At 34.5% G+C, this 20,624-nt stretch overlaps 1 protein-coding gene across 1 annotated transcript in view; it reads right to left on the bottom strand.

The window, feature by feature from the left end:
* LOC129743032 (uncharacterized) overlaps positions 1-20,624 on the bottom strand; it is a 246,130-nt gene that overhangs the window by 51,609 nt on the left and 173,897 nt on the right. Inside the window, exon 5 of the mRNA XM_055734975.1 lies at positions 10,065-11,123. Within this exon, the coding sequence (XP_055590950.1) occupies positions 10,065-11,123 (1,059 nt within the window). The remainder of the gene's footprint in view (positions 1-10,064; positions 11,124-20,624) is intronic.

Genomic DNA, 20,624 nt, shown 5'->3' with positions numbered 1-20,624 from the left:
GATCCGTGTTTCGATGTCTTTTCTGGTACCACCATCAGGCGTAATCTGGCTACCAAGATACTGGAAGCACTCCACTTTCTCAACTTGTTGCCCAGCTACCATGAAACTGGAGGGATTTCCTGTGTTGATCTCCATCGACTTGGTCTTTCCGACATTGACTTTGAGACCTGCTGCCTTGGAACTTTCGGTGAGGTCGTCGAGTTTGCTCTGCATATCTGGTTGTGTTTGGGCGAGCAAAACAATATCGTCAGCCAGGTCAAGGTCGTTCAGTTGCTCCATTGTTGAAGGATTCCACGGCAATCCTCGGTTCGGTGCACTGTCAATCGATCCAATCAGAATCTCATCCATTACGATTAGAAAAAGTAGCGGTGATAGAATACATCCTTGTCTCACTCCAGCAGTTACCGGGATTGGTTCGGACAAGACACCGTCGTGCAAGACCTTGCACGAAAATGCCTCATACTGTGCTTCGATGAGATGGACTAGTTTCTCTGGGACCCCTCGTCGCCTTAGAGCCGCCCAGATGTTTTCATGGTTAAGTCGGTCGAATGCTTTTTCGAAATCAACGAACACCAGCAGAAGAGAGTCCTGGAATTCGTTGATTTGTTCCAGTATGATTCGTAGCGTTGTGATGTGGTCCACACATGATCGTCGAGATCGGAATCCAGCTTGTTGCCGTCGGAGTGTAGCGTCTATTTTCTCCTGGATCCTGTTCAGAATCACTTTGCAGAGTACTTTAAGGGTTGTACAGATCAACGTTATGCCTCGCCAGTTACCGCACTCTGTCAGGTCTCCTTTCTTCGGGACCTTTACGAGGATACCCTGCATCCAGTCGGCCGGGAATGTTGCAGTATCCCAGATGTCAGCGAAAAGACGGTGCAACATTTGTGCTGATAGGGCAGGGTCGGCTTTCAGCATTTCAGCAGGGATGCAATCGATCCCAGGTGCTTTGTTGGATTTCATGGTTTTGATTGCCGCTTCTATTTCAGCCAGCGAAGGCGCTTCCGAGTTGACGCCATTTATGCGACTTACTGTTGGCGCTTCGAGCTGCAGATTCTGTTGGCCATCACTATTCGTGACTCGGAAGAGTTGTTCGAAGTGCTCAGTCCATCGTTTGAGCTGATCTGTTCGATCGGTCAATAACTGACCTGCTCGGTCTTTTAGCGGCATTCTTGCATTAGTCCTTGCACCACTGAGGCGGCGAGAAATGTCATAAAGTAATCGGATATCTCCATTGGCGGCGGCTCTTTCTCCGTCTTCGGCTAGGGAGTTTGTCCAGGCTCTCTTGTCTCGTCTACAAGCTCGTTTAACTGCCTTTTCCAGCTCCGCATATCGTAAGCGGGCGGCTGCTTTGGCTGACCCGGTACATGCCTGCTCAATTCCGACTTTCGCCTTTCTCCGATCATCGACCATCCTCCAAGTTTCATCCGACATCCATTCACTCCTTCTTCCACAAACTTTACCGAGAGTACCATGGCTCGTCGTGATAAAGGCATTCTTGATTCCACACCACTGTTCTTCGACTGTTCCGTCTGTCGGCAGCTCCGAGGCTCGGGATTCTAGCTGTTCAACGTATGCCCTTTTCACCTCTGGATTTTCCAACCGGCGGACGTCGTATCGACACCCGACTTTCTCCTCGCGCCGTTGGACACGTGCAACTCTCAGTCGTATCTCGCCAAGGACGAGGTGATGGTCAGATGCAATGTCTGCGCTTCGCTTGTTGCGGACATCAAGAAGGCTCCTTCTCCATTTTCGGCTGATGCAGATGTGGTCAATTTGATTTTCTGTTCGGCCATCTCGGGATACCCAAGTGACCTTATGTGCTGGTCGATGGGGGAAGAGCGATCCACCGATCACCATGTTGTTGTTGCCACAAAATTCTACAAACAGCTCTCCGTTTTCGCTCATCTGTCCTAGGCCATGGCGCCCCATGATGCGCTCAAGGTCCTGATTGTCGGAGCCAATCTTTGCGTTGAAGTCGCCCAAATGGATTTGAATGTCACCCTTCGGAATTCTCTCAACCACGCTGTTCAGTTGACTGTAAAACTGCTCTTTCTCCTGCAAGTCGGCAACGTCAGTTGGCGCATAACACTGGACCATTGTAAGGTTTCTAACCCGTGTTCTAAATCTGGCTACGATTATTCTTTCGTTTATCGGTTCCCATCTAATGAGGGCCGCGTAGGCCTGCGGGCTTAACAGGAAACCAACTCCTCGTTCCCGAGTAGCATGTTCTCCTCGTATGCCAGAGTAAAGCAGGACTTGCCCGGATTGTGTCTTGTGTTCTCCAGTATTAGGCCAACGGACTTCGCTCAGTCCCAGAATTTCAAGCTTGAGGCGGCTAGCCTCTCTAGCAAGTTGTTCCAGTTTGCCTTGTTGGGCAAGGGTTAAAACATTCCAAGTTCCAATTCGTGTCCGTGTTTTCATGCTCAAAGTCGTCGCCAAAGTTCCAGGTCGGTTATTTCTTTCGGATTCCGTAACAATTTCAAATCGGGAGCAGTAGGTTGTTAGCCTAAAGTCCCTATCCCGCGATGGGGCTGCCATCTTGGACTTAGCTGGCGGGAGCCGCATTTCATAAATTCAGCCGCTTGCTGCAAGACAGACGCTGTTTGAGCCGCCCCTGACCTGGAGAACAGACGCTCGGTTGTTGTTGCACGCCGCCCCTGACCTGGGGAACAGACGCGTGCGGCCACCTTCTCAGTCTGCATGCGACCAAAGCATCCACCGGGGTTGGGTACCCGATCTCCGCTTAGGTTACTCACACCCCAGCCGGCACCGCGGGGAGGTAGAGATAGGAGTTGTGAATAAGAGGTGATATGACCACTATGGGGTCTCGTGTTGCACATTATCCACCGTTTACCAGCCAAACACTTAGGCAAACAGTTATCATCAGATTTGAGCAAAACATCGTAATTTTCTAAATATTGAAAATGTCCGTCTTACCCGATTTTCTCCTACATATTTCCCGGGAATCAAAAAGTTTATGGGACTCCCGAATCCCAGAAGATGATTGAAAAATCCCGGGAATCCCCAAATTCCATAAAAACAGCAAAATTAACAAAAATTATTACTACTTTAATTGGAAAAATGGGACAAAGGCTTTTTCTAATTTGATATTATTCATAAAAAAAACTATTTTGTTCGTCTAAAAACCTAGTGTTAAAAGTGGAAACCTACAACGAATCTGTTGAAGCGACCAAATCCAGTGAAGAATCGCTACGAGAAGAATAGAAATGCTCTTTTGTAACTCTCATATCTAAGAACATCCGCGTAGCTATCAAAGGATAGCAGCAAATCCATTGGGAAAAATGACAATATTTTGATCAAATCAGAAGTTATCTGATTATTTTCGAGATTTGATGAACAACTTGTAGTCTAGCAAACAAATTTCTATCTATAGTGGAAAATCTTTCTGAAAAGCATACTATTTAAGCCTTAATCAAAGGCAAATTGCATTTTTGGAACATCATAACAGTTAAAAATGTTTTGAGGTCTATTAATACAAATACAATAAATGGTTTTGTTTGCAGTATAGGGTAAAGTCTTTTTTCGTTTTTTCGTAAGGTCCTGGACAAAAAATCATCAGATTTCCCGATTTCTTGGAAAATTAAAGTGACCAGCTGAATACATACTTTGAATAAACTAGCTGGCGATTGTTTTAATTATAAATATTGATTTAAGGACCACTTTGTAAAAATGACTAGCTGACCCGGTAAACTTCGTTTTACCTGTTACCTAACCCTTTATTTCATGATTTTTATTTTTCCTTAAAAATCATTTTAAACAGTCAGAAATGATGTGTTGTTTAAGCAAAAAGAAATACGATTTTTCACTTTTTCTGTTCATTAATTGTTGCCAATTTGTTACTTTATAAAACGAAGGATCAATAAATCGGTAAAAAATGTCTATTTCATCTACACATCATTAACTTCTTCGTACCGGTGAATCATGAAAGTCGTCTTCAAGTTGTTCGAGTTGAGTCCCATTTCAAGTTGATTTTGTATGGGAGCCCTCCTTTTATAAAAAGTAATATTCTCGAAACAATTATACAAACCATCTTTGGCCCGAAAACCCTCGGATACCAAATTTCACTCCATTCCGACCGTCCGTTTATACGTGATGGTGTTACAAAGAAAACGTCTCCATTTTTATGTATAAGATTTTTTAGTAAAAATGTTTTATTATTATAAATACGTGCAAAGATTTGACTACACAGATTTGTGTGCTTTCTCTCAAATAACCATAGCTAGGCTACGATTTTGCCGACTTCAGCTCATCTACCAAAGCACTCTTGGTATTCCTATGAATCTTTATATTTTATACCAATCATTAAAAAAAATTTACTATAGAGTTAATCTCCCCGGAATGCCATTCAAATGTTGTAACAAGTTTTAAATCAATGATAAATTAATAATGACAGCAAGGTGTTGCAAATCGAAATTAACAGTACTTTTAAAAAGTGCTTTTTTTTCTTGTAAACTTCGTATTATCCTGATTTATTTAAAAATATTTTTAAATCAAATTTTATCATGTTGATTTCAGGTCGATGCGAACAAACATATGATTTTTTAGCTATATCAATAAATGCATAATACAAGCTGTTTTCATTCTAGAGCTCAATTACCAGTACAGATTTACCAGTTGTCTATACGTTTCAAGCTACTTTGGTATTCGCTCCTCCTCAGTGGACACTAAAATTATATTTAACTTTTTAATATTAAACTTCAAATCTAAATTTTTAATTTTAACTTTCAATTGACTGGCTATCGTCTAAACTATTTTGATTTTAGACAGTTTGTTTTGTTTTGCGTTTACATTTGTTTGTCAGTGTCTGTGTCAATTTTGCGATTACTTATGGGGTCGTATGCGGTCTAAAAATTTAATGAGTCTCTCTGCCTATTAACGACATTATCGTCACCTCTCAATTTGATGTAAAATGTTTCGGCAGTCATTCTAGCAATGTATCCAGTAACTCTTTCCAATATTTTGGTATTTTCAAAATCAAAAATGGGCCCAGTTTCTAGACAGTGCTGTGCTAAACCTGTTCTTATTTGATTTGGGTATACATTTGTCTTGTGTTGCTTCAAACGTTTTTCTAAAAACTGGCTCGTTTCTCCTACATACGGTTTACTACATCCTACACATTTTATTTCGTAAACATCATTTATGTTTTTGTTCTTTGGAATTTTGTCCTTGGTTTTTGTGAAAATCATATTTTTGACCATGTCTAATGGCTGAATGTCTATGCATAATTTGAAGAAACTGTAAGAGCAAGTTCACTGGTGTTGGGAAAAATGGTAAAAATTTCGACACTTACGGCACATTTTGAAAATTTTGCCATGCAAAAACATTTTCAATATCTGTAGCCTTCTTATTTTTATTTACAACACGTGTTGTATTTTCGCATGCTGTGATGCAAAAATAGCAATATTCCTATCACATACGGCTGAAATAGAAACAGTGTTGAAAAAAAATACAACAACCCAAAATCTTGAAAACATTTTTGCATGGTAAAATTTTCAAAATGTCAAAATTTCTACCACTTTTGTCCAACACCAGCGAACTTGCTCTAAGTACTCTTTGGAAAGTACTAGTATTCAGGCAGAGTCAGATCTTTTTTCGCCTACGGTACAGAAATAATTCAAATGTCATCCACGTTTGTCATATGTCAAAACAAAGAAAGCTCCAAATAGACTCTCCACAAAATTTTAATAATTTTGAGAGAACAAAGTTTTTTTTTTTTTGAAAAATTTTGCAAGTTATTTATAAAATCAAAGCAAACCATGAAACCTTTTGTACGCTTCTCCGATAAAATATCAGGCAATTAAAATGTTATTTAAATCCTGTCTCAATTTTTAATTTCCAATAAACACAAAAATTCCAGGGAGAATTGCCGGAATAAACGGTAACTTTATATTTGTTGCACTCGACAATTACGGGTGAGTCATAAGTAACGGAATCAAAAAAGCTGAAACAATTAACATTGTTGGCGACAGGCACTGTAAAAAAACCAACAGCTTCTTCCGTTTCATTGAATAAGATGCTATTTCACAAACATCTGTTGTAGACTGTAAAATATTGCTAGCTATGATAAAACAATTAATAAGAGTAGCGTAAGATACAGTTGCGTCAAAAAAAGAAGGAAATCGCGTAAATTAGCGCACTCGCTTCCAACTTTACCCAGCTGGCTTTTCTTTCTGGTTTGATATATTTTCATGAAATTTTCACAAAATTTGATTCAAATACACTTCACAAAATTTGAAGACTACACTGTCACTGAAAAAGAATACAGCTATTCTCGTGAAAAGGTAAATTTGAGATTGCTTCACAAATTCTTCTGCGTTTTTGACAATTTTCATTGAAAATACTTCAAATTTTCGCAAAACATTTATAAACATTTAATCTAGTTGCTTGCAGTATTCCATCAAAATCGCTTGATGCAATAAAAAATGGGACCTGACCGGAAAATGAGACTAAATTTTGTCCAGCAGACAATTCCATTCTTTTTTGGACGGATATTTGTATTTAAGACATCGTAATCAATTTTTTTTTGATTTTTCTTTCACAATTTGAAAATTTACCACATAAAATTTTATAATCTAATAGAAACTTCTGGATTGGAAATAGAAAATATGTTTTGAATTAAGTAGAGGTTCTACCGAAAGAGTGAATATAAAACTCGCCTTAAATTTATATGTATCAAATTAATAAATTAATTAATTTTGCAGGTCATTTCAAAAAATTTGTTCTTCATATTTTGAACTCTGTTTAAAAATTTTCTAGCAAACAAATCAAGCGTAAAGTTTTATCAATTACCATCATGTTTGGAGTAAATTTTTAATTTTGTGAAAGAGAAATCTAAAAAAAAATTATAACGAGATTTTCCATATAAACATCCGTCCAAAAAGGAATGAAATCGCCTGTTTTGCGGTGATGTAAATCATTTTCAAACCGATTCCATTTTTGATCGTGTCAATCGATTTGGATGATACGCTGCCAAGTAGATTTTAACATCTTTTGGTCAAATTAAAAAAAAAATAAATAAAATTGTTAAAATTACTGAGAATTTTGTGAAACATTCTCAAAATTCCGTTTTTCACAAGAGTAGCTGTATCGTTTTCCAGTCCTATTACAGTCTTCAAATTTTGTGGATAGTTGAACTAGGTTTTGTGAAAAATCCATGAAAAAAACCAGACAGGAATGGCAGCTGATCAAAGTTGGAAGCGAATGCGCTGAAATTTTTACATATTTAAAAAAAACTTGAATTGAAGTTTGTCTTAAATTATTGGTTTTGCTTATTCTTAGGCCTAATTTTTTGTCAACATGAGAAGGACCAAGAGCGCATCCATAAATAACGTAACACAAAAAATGCACTTTTTGACCCCCTCCCCCCCGTATATCACAAATCGTAAGGCTGCAACGTATCCTCCTATGAAAATTACGGAATGCTAAAACATACCCCCCCATCCCCAACCACCTTTCTTGAGTTTCGAAGGCTCGCAAAAAAATTAACACAATTATATTTAAATCTCTGAATCTTCTAGCATTGTTGTAAATGATCAGATATTGAAATAACAGACAGGTTTTGAATGCCCATATCAGGCAGGTTAAATGTCTATATCAAGGAAAAGAAGATAAGTCTTTTAATTTTTCTGCTTTTTATCATCGGAACATTAAATTTACGCCCAAATCACAATATTAGAGTTAAAGTAGAAGAGCTTAATTCTGATCCGTTAAAAATACTATATGAACAAAATATTACCATGAAATATGGCTATATGGCGTCCCTAACTATGTTTTATGCAAAAGAAAAAGTTATATCTATAATTTCGCCAAAACTTATGCTTTGACGTATGCTTAACATCCGTTTTAACCATTTTCAATTAAGTAATATCAAAATATTGCAAGTGTATATGAAATATAGCCAAAAACATAAATATGCGCATTCAGCCCGCCGGTTTCGGAAGTCGGCTATTTAGTCAAAGTAGTCAACTTTTACAATAACATTATTTTTGGAAAAACTGTAAGAGATTTTAACAGAAAATTTTCTTTAACGAATTTTAAACAGATGTCCGCTCATGTGCATATAGTTTTAAGACTCCTATCTATTGGAATATGGGAGAAAATAAGTACTTTCCTTAATATGCGCGTATAGTCCGCCTTTCCCCTACTGCAAAATAGCTGTGAGCAGAATGAGAATCGTTGAATGAATGAAATTGTTACGTAACGTTGAGCATACTTCCACCCCTCCTCTATGTCACAATTCGTAACGCCAGAGCCCACCCCCTCCCCCCCCCCCCCCCTAGGTGCCTTTCGTTATAAGTGGATGCCTCCTAAGTATTTCGTGAATAAAGCTGTATCCGTTTAAAAATAAAATAAAAAATCTGAAAAGCATTCGAAGAAGTCAGGCCAGGCTTGAATAAATCAACGAACTCATTGGTTAACCGAAGCTTTTTTTTTTTCATTCTACGGTTAATCTGCTTTAAAATGACAAGTAAAATAACCAAAAAATTGAAAAATGATTTTTTAAATTTATTTTTATCCAATTCATTGAATGTATCTTTTCTGGGATAAAAGTTAGGTTTGTGGTATGTTCACATGAAATTTACTACAAGAATCAAAGAAAATAAAAAATAATGTTTTTTTTTACTTTCAGTACATCTTTTGATTGATACTACAGTGTTTCGTTAACTTTCGGCTTAAATACAATATTCATAGATTTCTCTACATAAAATCGAAAACTATATTTTTAACTTGGAGCTGCTATACAAGCTTTTGAAATAGTTGTAAGATACATTTTTAAGGTTAATTCATGTATAAGTCACTAAAAATTAGCTTTTACAGGTACTTCTGCATATCCTTTCTAATCATTGCTTATGTACAATTTTTGTCGTCACTAGAACGGAGATGAGTTATTTTAAATTTTGAATTTATTCAAAGCGTCTGGCTCAGCTTTCAAGAAACTTATTTTTCATTCATGACTTTAGATCTCTATCCGATACAGGTGAAGATTATTAATGATCTGAAAATCTTTCAAATTAAAGTAATTTGAAGGGTAATCTAAAGTAGAAAACAAGGCTTATTCTGTAAGATAAATACTTGGCGGTGTATTGACCAAAAATTGAGAAACCAAAAGACAACGAAATTGAGCGTGCTGTTTGGTTTTTTTTTTGCGTTAAACTCTAATGCTTCAAATCAAATATGTAAATTTTCTTAATTTAGTATCCAAATAAATTAAAATTAAGTTCAACTCAAGTAACAACAAATTTTACTATTCTACTGGGGTTATAAAGATTGTGAGGACAGTGGGATTGTATTGATAAGAACAGTTAATAGGCTGGAAAAGTGAATTCAAAAAATATTCCAACAGCAAATGTTTTTAGAAGTTTCAACAGAAAAACTTGTGCAACTAACACAAAATGCAACTCATCTATTTTTTGATAAAAATTAGAGTGACCTCCAATGTAACCCCTATTAAAAATCTAATCATATAATGAAACTCAATTTTAGTTTTTTTTTTTAAACATGGAAGTCAGGGGAAAAAATACTACTTATCTTGACTACCACAGCCGCAAAATGCAAATTGAACTACTCCGCGCCCCAACGAAATTCCAAAAACTGCAAGCAACAATTAATCAAAACAAATTATTTTTATCTTATCTTGCCCGACAGTCGGCGGCAACATTGCACTTGTTGAAAATCCACGAACAAGACTATCAAATTAAGTTTACCTCTCGTTATCTTTAAAGTCACGCTCACATTTGCTTGCACCCAAACAGATAGAAAACCAACTAAAGCCGGTGTAAACAAAATTTTGTGGAACACTCGTAGCTATTGGCAAAGAACAAAATTTTGAATTTTACCTCAAATTCAGATTCTAATGAATGATCTCCTTTGTTTTTGAAAAGGTAGGTGGGTAGCTGTTTTAACACATTTTATGGGAGACAATTACTGTCAAAAAGTGCATTGCAATCATTTGAAATCATTTGAAGTTTCATTAGAAAACTTCGAAAATGTAACTTTGAGGAGCGATTTTTTCGTATCAGTAGCTAGCACATTTTACTCACCTTTTACTACCACCGATGATAAAGAATCGGTAAACTATAGACGGAACAAACATACCAGGCGATAAGAAGTGGAACTTGAACTGGCACGTTTGTTTGTAAGAATTAGGGTGACACTCACCTTGATTATTTTCGACCTCCAATTCTTCGCCCGGTGACGGTTCTGCTTCTGTGGGTGAGGGTGTGCAATCTGGAACATCTTCATCAATCATCACTTTTTGTTGTTCGTTGACACTTTGTTCTGAATCATCCCCGATTTGAGTTTGAACTTGAACATCAACCTCTAGTTCAATCTTTGCGTCATCTAAAATCGTCGGCTGTGGACTGGAGCTTTCAATTCCAACAATGATTCTCTCATGAATCTGTTGAATTTGCCCCGCGTTGTCTTCATCGAGCTGAGCCTTTACCAGTTCATCGAAATCACTGTCCACACTTTCGTTAACCACGGCCAGTTGATCGACGTCCTCGTCGGCCACCAGTTCCGGTTCCTGGTTGACCCATTCCTTTTTTGGTTCCGAATCCGTTACTTCCCGCATTTCCGATTGTTCCGTTTCCACGCGATCCATTTCGATGGAATTCTCGCTATCTTTCTCGATGCCGGCCATCAACTGATCACCTCGTTCTTCTAAGGTGGAAATTTTCTCCGAAACAATCCGCTCGTTGTTCTCTAATTCAAAAGTGGCGTCATCACGAGAAGTACTCTTATCAGCTGAGGTAACTTCACCTGGTTCTATCATATCGGAAACAGCTGATTCCACGTCTGTTAAATTTTCAGACTCTTCCATTTCTTGACCTCGAACGGACGGAACAGGAACAGGGGGTGGATCGGATGAGGGTCTCGAAAGTGGCGGAAGTACGACCACATTTTCGTATGGAAGTGTTGATTCCGGCACCGTTTTGATTACGATAGATGTCGGAGTAACCGCCGAAGGTGAAGGTGATGGTTCTGGTTCCCTATACTGCACCGGAAAGTCTTGTGATTTGATTTTCGATTCCCGATGCTGGTTGTTGTTGTTATCATTGAACAGTGTTTCCTCAGCCGTGTCGATGATGACAATTGGTCTGAAATTGAAAGGTAAAAATAATGTTAAACGTAACGAAATTAAAATTAAATATAAAACTAATACCGAAAATACATAATAAATGGGGACATGGATTTCTAACGTCATTTTCCTAATCATAATTATCACACAATCTCAAAAAATAATAAATTTTACTGAATTCAAACTTCCAAAGTTTCAAATCAATGACATGAATTCTACTAAATTATGTTTATTTTTCTGAACAAAAAATTTACTTCAAAATAATTTCTGGGTATTCTTGTTTTAAAATTTGAAATAAATACTCTCAAAACACAGTTTCGGGGAAAAAAGTTATTTCTAAAATACATGTCCGATCAGGAAAAAATTAACAGTATGAATTGCTAGGAAAATGATAAAAACTGTTGTTTATTATTCATCTTTATTAACATCTTTTTCTTCATTCTCCACTGGAGGGATGATTGAAAAAATCCACTGTAGGGGAGAATGAGGATACTTGGTCCCTGGGGATACTTGATTCCTTAGCTATATCTTGAAACTGGAATGTTTTACAAAGATCAAATGTTCTAGAAAAATGTGCCAAAATGAGCAAAATAACAATGCTTGTAGTTTAAAATTTTTTAACAAAATAATTGTTTGAGTAATTGAACTTTGTTTGAAAAATTTCACAAAATGTAACTTGAAGATCTTTATTCATCACTTTAAAATGTTCCTTATATGGGAAAATTATAAAAAAATATTTCTTTTAATGAATAGTCACCGTTGATTATAATTTTTTATGCTAGTTTTAATGGCATTGCGGTGAACGTTACGACGAAAATTCTTTTATAGAAGAATTACAGACTGAAAATTAAATGACGGATAGATAAAGCAGATGCTTAGTAGGAGAAAATTTACAGATGTTGAAAATGAGCCAAGAGCATATTTTATGGAAAGCTTCAAAGGTGCGTTCTAGACCCTTTGTCCCACATCTGTAAATTTTCTCCTACTAAGCATCTGCTTTATCTATCCGTCATTTAATTTTCAGTCTGTAATTCTTCTATAAAAGAATTTTCGTCGTAACGTTCACCGCAATGCCATTAAAACTAGCATAAAAAAATAAAAAAAATATTTGTTCCAATGTATCAATCGTTCGAGCGTAATATGAACTTCACAATGCCATATTTTCAAAGCAATGGAAAACTCTCAACTTTTTTCAGAAAAAGTTTTCTTAAATGTTGATTATGGGTACAATTGATCCCCTAGAGTTGGGTACAATTGATCCCCCTTCCAAACGGCATATTCTTCTTCTGAATTGATCGTTATGATTGCTGATTACGAAATAACCTACTTATATTTAGCTTAGCTTAGCTTGATTGACTACTCACATCCACCTTTAATCATTGCACCCGAAATGCTAACAACAGTTTAAGTAATGAAATAAAATAGAAAAACTCCGTTCAATTTACTGAATGTCATTTATTAAAACTCTCTTTTGTATGACTATGACATTGAATTAAATACATTTCGAACACCATGATCGCAGGCGTGGCTCAGTAGAAATAATTCCACATCGCCAATGGTTGCTACTCCGTGATTGACCGAGGCCATCAACTTTGTACAAAGGTCAAAAGAATGGTACTTGGGAATAGCAGCTCATCCTCAATGCACAAAACTGATGCTCTCTCTTCGAACATCAATAACGGCGCCGGCCACGTCCTAGTAGTCAATGGATAGACAGGAAAATGAGAACGGGATGAAAGAAATGAATTTGTGCTTTAGGACCGAGGTCACCTCTGCATCCTAGCAAATAATTTTGTTTTGGAGTGTGGGTAAAAGGATATGACCTGGAAACACTTTTGACGAGTGTGGATCTAATTTATTAAACCTATTTTTTTGCTGAAACTTGTGAAACCTAAGGTATTTTTATGTGCATTCATGTGCGAGCGTCTTACAAAAAAAAATATTGCTGCTGTTTACTAAACAATTGAATGGTTTTTGATAAATCCTTCAATTTATTTTGGATACAGTTCTGATTATTTCAAAAGATTGTCGAAGGTTTGTTTTGTTAGCACCTAACCGAAAAACATAATACAAATTATGATCCTATGTGAACATTTGTTCACGAAAAAAATACTTTGAAACGATTTAAAAAATCTCCTTGTAATGCTAACTATCAACACATAACGCTTTCTCGGTTAAAAGTTTATTATTTAGAAATTAATTACGCTGCCGAAAGCTGTTATCATTTTGTTGTTAGACTCTTATGTTTTGATGACATTGACACTGTAAAACGACATATGGTTTGAAATCTATTGGACCGACAACATAACTGACAAATTTATTGAAAAAACTCATTGTTCATAGAAATTTTTATATGTAATAGGACATGCCTACAAATTTAAACTATCACTTAACTTTCATTCAATTTCCTATAAAAATAGTGAACCTATTTTGTTCCTTAGTTTGGAGAATTTTGCTTCGTTAAAATGAACCGAGGCCATCTGTGGCAATTGCATGACTGCTGAGACTAGGAATCCACATATGGCTGGGTTTCGACCAGACCGAACTGAGCGCCATAAGAAAATTTAAAAACAACTGAAATTAAATCTCATACAAATCCTATTCTAGATTGAAGATGTAATTATGTTTGACAAAAATAAATTCCATTGATTGTAAACTATAGACTTGGGTTTATAAACATCAAGGATGTCGCCTCTGGAGGAAAATATTTGCACATAAAGTTCGAGTACCTCGAAAAAATGTTGATGGCGTTCAGTTCGTTCTGGTTGAATCCCGACCATATAGAGTAAGTGCTACTAAAACCTCTAAAAACTATTTATTCAACTAGACATTTCAAATTACTCGAGCATTCCTTCGCTGCTGCGACGAGCGTAAAAACACGAAACTAAGAACACTAGCAAAAATTGGCACCCTAAACATATTCACTGTTGTATTTTAAGAAGTTTTCTCAATTTGAACATTACGTGATTATATTCCACAGTAACTATTACACATGAATCTTTAAATTATAAAATAAACTGATTTGCTCCAACGTCCAGAAACATAACTCTATGATTTTTTTCTAATTGCTTTTCACAATAATTTTTAAACACATCGCACATTGCATAAGAGATACTGCCGAATAGATATCTCCAGAATAATTCAATTACACTACACTATACATATAAAAAAAATACAGAATCCTACGTTTTGAAATTAATATTTCTCTTCATTTTTTCAACTGTAACGAGGCAAATATACAAAAACAAAAACAAAATTTTAATGAACAAAATAAACAAAACTAAAAAACAAAAAAAAGGAAAATAACACTTAACGATGGAAAAAATTTCCCAATTCATTATGATGAATAACTCTGTTCTCAATTGTTTACTGATCCCCTTTGTTTTTCATTAATTTAACACTAATGCATTTCAAACATCATGATCTACAGTGCCCCAAATTCAATTTTTTAACTTAGTCATTAATACCAACAGTATATTTTATTGACAGTCGATTGAAACCAATGTAAATTTTCTGTAATCATACAAGGATACTTATTTTTCAATAAATCTTTAAAGGATGGTAATTTAAATTTCATCTGACCAATTTTATAAATTTTTCATAGTCAATCTTATTTAGCCCCGGATTTATTCAGATTGAGTATTGGCACTGAAAAATTACAAAATATATAAATGCTCTGGTTGAGTAATAAATAGATTTAATAACCTTAACAAAACAACTATAGGTTGATATTTTTGTTTAAATAGAAACTTCATTTTTCAGCACTTTAGAACAAAATACATAATAAGGGGATATTTTTTTAACTGAAGTGACGTAAACATAGGTTAGGGAAATGTATCTTTTAAAATGTGAAATTTTAGGAAATAAACTACCTTTAAGAAATAATTTCAAAATTGAATACTTAGCTCGTTTTTCCAATCCATTTAGATTTGCCTTGTTGAGTAACACCTATAACGCACACATTGGCTTCGGAGCTTTGATGCGTTAGCGCCATCTTTGATAGCTTTTAATAAGCATTGCAACATCAGCGCTATCTGTGTTTAAAATTTGGTAGCACTCGCCCAAATAGCTTTTCGTCATCAGACATCCAAATTGCAAGCAAAAAACACTAACGATTTCCACTATTTTTCCTCTTCTGAAGATTATTTTCTTCAAAACTCCGTATTCCACTTTAGCACATGCACTTCCTACAGCGACAGAACATAAAAACTTCAATAAAAATCAAACACAACCATCTTAAATTCGCGATTATTTTTCTTCTGTACAAGTCACGTCCGCAACTTAAGCAGTGTTTCCAGATCTTACGAAATAACCTACTTATATTTATCCAAAAACTAATATTTATCAAACAATTGTCTGAAGAAAAGAGCAAAAATAATTAATTTTCTTTTAATTATAAAAAATAGCGCCTTTAAGTATGCAATGTTATTAGCGTTGAGACAAAGTTATAGAATTTTATTCTTATGTCTGCTACAAATTGTGAAATGGGAACAAACATGACCAAAATAGTCAATTAACATTCTATCTTGGGGTTTTGTTTGATTTTTATACAAGAATTAGGGCTTCCTGAATAAAAGATCAAGTCTCCTTTAAGGGGGGGGTAGGGTCTAACACTTTCAAAAAATCGATTTTTTTATTTTTTTATTTTCTTATTGTAAAACATTTCAAGAATGTTGTGTCAAATTTTCAAGTCAATTGAAGCAAAACTGTAGAAGTTATAGGCCTTTATCTCCTCCTATCTTATACTGCAAGAAAGCAAGAGCAGAAACTTCAAACGCGTTTTTCTCGAAAGCACATTTTTAAAGTCCGTGGACATCGTCATTTGAAAACTACTTATCCGATTGTTTTCAAATTTGGAACATATTTTCTACATATAAAATACCAGACCCCAACGTTTTTCTTTTTTGATTTTTTTACTTTGGGGAGATTTAAGAGGTGAAAAATGGCGGATTTTTAAGTGAAAAATCGTAGTTTTTACTTCAAACAGCCACAAAAATTTCATAAAAATATTTTTAAGTTAAATAAAAACGTTGGGGTCCAGAAAAACATCTATTAAAAATATTGTGCTCTGATTTTTTGACTTCAGATGATTCTGTGCTGAGATACAGTGTCCACCGCAAATCCTGTTTTCTAAAAGGCATCCTCGAAAATGCTCCGTCACCGGCTCATTTTTCAATATTTTTCTACGAAAAAATTACTAAATGTTCTTTTAACAATGCTTTGTATAATGCAAAAAATTTGAATACATTTGTTTGAACGATAGCTCTAGAAAAAAATCGTGAAAATGGTGTTTTTTTATACCCGTTAGACCCTACCCCCCCCCCCCCCCCTTAATAGGGGATCAAGTCTCCCCTAACTTCAGAAAAATCGCTATTTTTTACTCCCACGAAAATGCTTCTAGTTCATCAACGGGTTCAAGTATCGTTCTAATTTTTGGAGCATAGGAACTTGAAGTTACAAGCTTTCAGAAAATGTCAAAGACGGCGAGTTGCTAATTTTTTCCAAAAAGATATGGTGAAAATAAGAAAAGGGGATCAAGTATCCCCACTCTCCCTATTGTTTTGAATTTGAAAAAAAAAATTAATCGCTATTTGAAATGTTAAATTTTTATTAGGAAAGGAATCACAGATTTATGTTTTAGAACACCAAAATTTCCAAATTGCAAAACATAGACAAACTTATCAAAAAATTTTCTGAAAATTAAAATAGTGAGACTTTAAAATTCAGTTAACTTATTTAAAAATTGCAAAAAAAAAACTGTACTTTAAAATTTGGTAAATTCATTAGAAAAATCAAATCAAATATGAAGATTAAAATGACAAGTTATTAATGATTGAAAAAGGATTTTCCAATAATCACCTCTTACCAGGGCCGTAGGAAGAGCTGACTCATGGGGGGGAGGACATTTTTTAGACAATTAGACATTTTTAAAAATACATCCTAGAATCTTTCAAATGATGATTAGGATTTGTATAAAGAATCCTTTAAAAACAAATCAGGAAACTTACTTTCATCGATGGTTGAAATCTTAAGTTTGCATCAAAATCTGGTGAACTTAGCTTATCGTCTATGCGTCCAATAGTGCTATGATCATTTAGAATCCGTGCAGTTACAAACGTGTGTATTTTAAAAAGTATTAATTTGATCGAAATACTTTCTAGAGACGAAAACAAGGTGTTAATATGACATTTAATGAAAAATATAAAAAAAAATTATCAATGATTTCAAGAAATATTCTAACTTTTTCATAAAATCTCTTTTTTTATCTTTGCACAGTTTTTTCAGTCATGTATTGAATTTTTTTCTTACCACAGAAGCAAAACCTCTGCAAAATCATGATATTTTTCCCAAACTCACCTGGAAAAAGCAATTGGAATCTGGTTGGAACCTTTTCATGAGTAGTCATCTCGAAGAATTTGATCTCTTAAATCCGGTTTTAACAAAATGTGTTTTGTCCATCAGAACACATCTGTTAATTGCGTAAAAACCGGATGCACAGATTGCGATCTTTGGAACTGATCATTTAGTTATTTACTTGGTGTCTACTAGTCAGGCAACACTTTTTTCCTGTTGGAAATGGATTTTTTGCATTATTTAAAGGGTCTGCATTCAGTTATCCCCATAAACCATAGACTTTTTATCATATTTATGATCAAGGGTTTCACAACGATGCTTGGTTTGAACTTCGTGAGCATCCTAGAGTGGCTTCTTAACCATCCGTATCCGGGCCGGGCGAATCCGGGTTATTGAATTTGAAACCTGGCAAAATTCGGAAAGTCCATCCTGAATTTTCAAAACAAAATCCGGTCAAAATTCGGGAAAATTTGATAAACAACAATAATAAAGAAAAAATGAATTTTTTTGTTCGCAAAAAAACACAATTAGATTTTGAATCGTCTCCAAAAAAAAATCCTGTATGTTTATTTTAATGAATCTAGTTTTTAAAGTTTAATTTTTGGGTGACAAAATTTTAAATTATAATGATTAATTTTTTTTCCAATAAAATGTGAATAAATCCGGAGGTTTTTTTTTCAACAAAATTTGGGCGGCCGAACTATTCCCTATTTTTTTATGTACTATCCAGGCAAGTCTGGGTAAAACCGGGTAATCTGGCCAGCTCAATTTTACTTATTTGCTTTGAATTTACAATATTTTTTTTAAGAGAGCCTTTTATCTCGAAAGAAAATTCTGAAAATAAATCAAATTTTCAGAGGTAGAAGAAAAAGATTTAAAATATTGCAGTACAAATCGTATTTAAACTAACTCGATTTTTGTTAAATATTTTAGTTTGAAATTTGATTTTTGAAAATACTGCAATATTTAAATTTAATACACCAAAGCATATGAAATTCCCTGAATTTCTTGAAGAGAAGATACATGTTTCCTTATCATCAATTAATTTACATTAAAAATAAATCCTTGTTGATGTATTTTTTTTTTTGCAAAATAAATTAAAATTGTATTGAATTTTTGTCATTTTCGGCTGCATTGTGCAAACGAACTGACTGTGGTTGAATTCTTAAGTCTAACTTTTACAATCAGAATTATCATCCTGCAATCTCTTGCAATTTAAACTTTACCGAAATTGTCATCTTGAAAATTTTAGTTTGATTATAGAACTAATTCACGAGCTGAATCTGAATTTGAATTTTGAACTCAGATTAAAAATTGAATTTTTTCAATCTGTTTCGGAATATCAATACGTTTTCTGAAATGTAAACGGTCTCTAAATTTCGAAATATAAACCAAGAATTGAAATCAGATTTGGAGCCCTCAATTATGAATCTATAATAATAATTCGAATGCTTTGGGTTTCAATGATTATTCTTTATTTCAATTATGTATTTGTATTTCTAATCCAAATTGCAAGTCAAATAAAAAAATTTCAAATGATGAATTTATATCCCTGTTCTGAAGCATTGTTATGTTTAAATTAAGCATAGATATTAAGTTCATAAACTTCGAATCGGAATATGACACAAAAAAACTTAACTTTTAAAGTCAATTATTTTCAAACACAGCTTTTTATTTCTATTTTTAAAAATGATTCGAACCCAAAAACAAGAGTCCTAAACTGGATAAATAATCCGAAATTTTAAAACACAAAAAAAAAATTCTGTTTGGATTGTAAGGAACCAGAAAAAAATAGCTTCAAGAAACGAATTATTATTCATAAGTGAGAAAATTTTGAAAATCTGTAGCTGAATTCATAACCTGGGATTGGTTTTCGAGGTTTTGAAGTCAGTTTCGAGTTGTTACTATCGAATAACCTTACTCCATAATCAAAAATTGATTAAAAATTTAAAATTTTGAGTTTAGAGTAAAATACCTTGGTTGCTTTTGATGGACCCTCATCGGGGGGGTTTAACTCCCAAAACCATCCCAACCCCCTCCCCCGTTCCTACGGCCATTCCTCTTACCATTATAAAAACTTATAAACAAAATAAGATTGACAACTCAAGAGAGAAGCATTTTGGTTCTAATGTTTTTATGATTGATTTAGTAGATTTCAGCGTCCTGATTTCGAATGTTTTGTCAAATTTGGACTATCACATTTAGTTTTGGTGATATGGAGTTTTAAAATGTGTCAGTTTTATGCCAAATCAATCAATGATAACTGATTAACTTATAAACCTACATTTAATAAACGGCATAAACGATCTTTTTTGAGCCAAAATTTTAATAAAAAAGTGAAGGATATTAGATTTGTTTTGTCAATTCAGTGAACCATCGTGAGAGCTAAACGACATGGTGTTAACTTGTCGACGTATAAAATTTGTAAGTCAAATGAAAAGTTTTAATAGAAAAGGTTATCTAATTAATTTGCAAATCGGAATTTACGTTAAGAAACTAGTTTTAATTTGTGCACGATATATAGTGTCGATAATTAAAATGTCACAAGCCAAGGGTGATTTAAGAGTAAATTCTCAATGAAGAATGTTTAACCTAGTTTCGAAATGTAAATCATAAAATACCTACTATAAACAGAACTTATAATCGGTAAAATGCCAATTCTTTAAGATTTATGAATACGTTCACTTTAACATTTTTCAATTTGAATATGAAAAAAAGAGACGAATGTTCAGTTAAGTTTTTCATCTGTTCCGTTTCCAAGAGTTTTCGAAAATGTTTCGCAAACGGAACTCCCCGATAGGTATGCTATGCTTTCTTTTTCTCCAACCGACTTCCAAGCTGGAAGTTCCAACGTTACGTTCACACACCAAAAGGTAATCGAGCAAAGAAATGCCCCTGAATAGCTGCAAAACAGTTTGTTAACAGCGGTACGCAATTTATTCGAATATGTTCATGTTGCAAGCAAGTCAAAGTTGCGTGCAAGTTCATCATGTTTTAGGGTGCTTCGATGAGAAACTTCAGCTCGAATAAGTTTTAAGTTTTTGATTTCATTTTAATTTTCTTAAAGTTTTGATAAATTGATTGCTTCGAAGGGGTTAAGGAACTTGACTTCCAGCACTTAAATTTTTAAAGATTTTCAGACATGGCCTTCCATCATATAAAATTA

The sequence above is a fragment of the Uranotaenia lowii genome, chromosome 2, assembly GCF_029784155.1.
Source record: "Uranotaenia lowii strain MFRU-FL chromosome 2, ASM2978415v1, whole genome shotgun sequence".
Lineage (NCBI taxonomy): Eukaryota > Metazoa > Arthropoda > Insecta > Diptera > Culicidae > Uranotaenia > Uranotaenia lowii.
The sequence above is the reverse complement of the archived record's forward strand: the minus strand, read 5'-3'. Positions and strand labels throughout refer to the sequence as shown.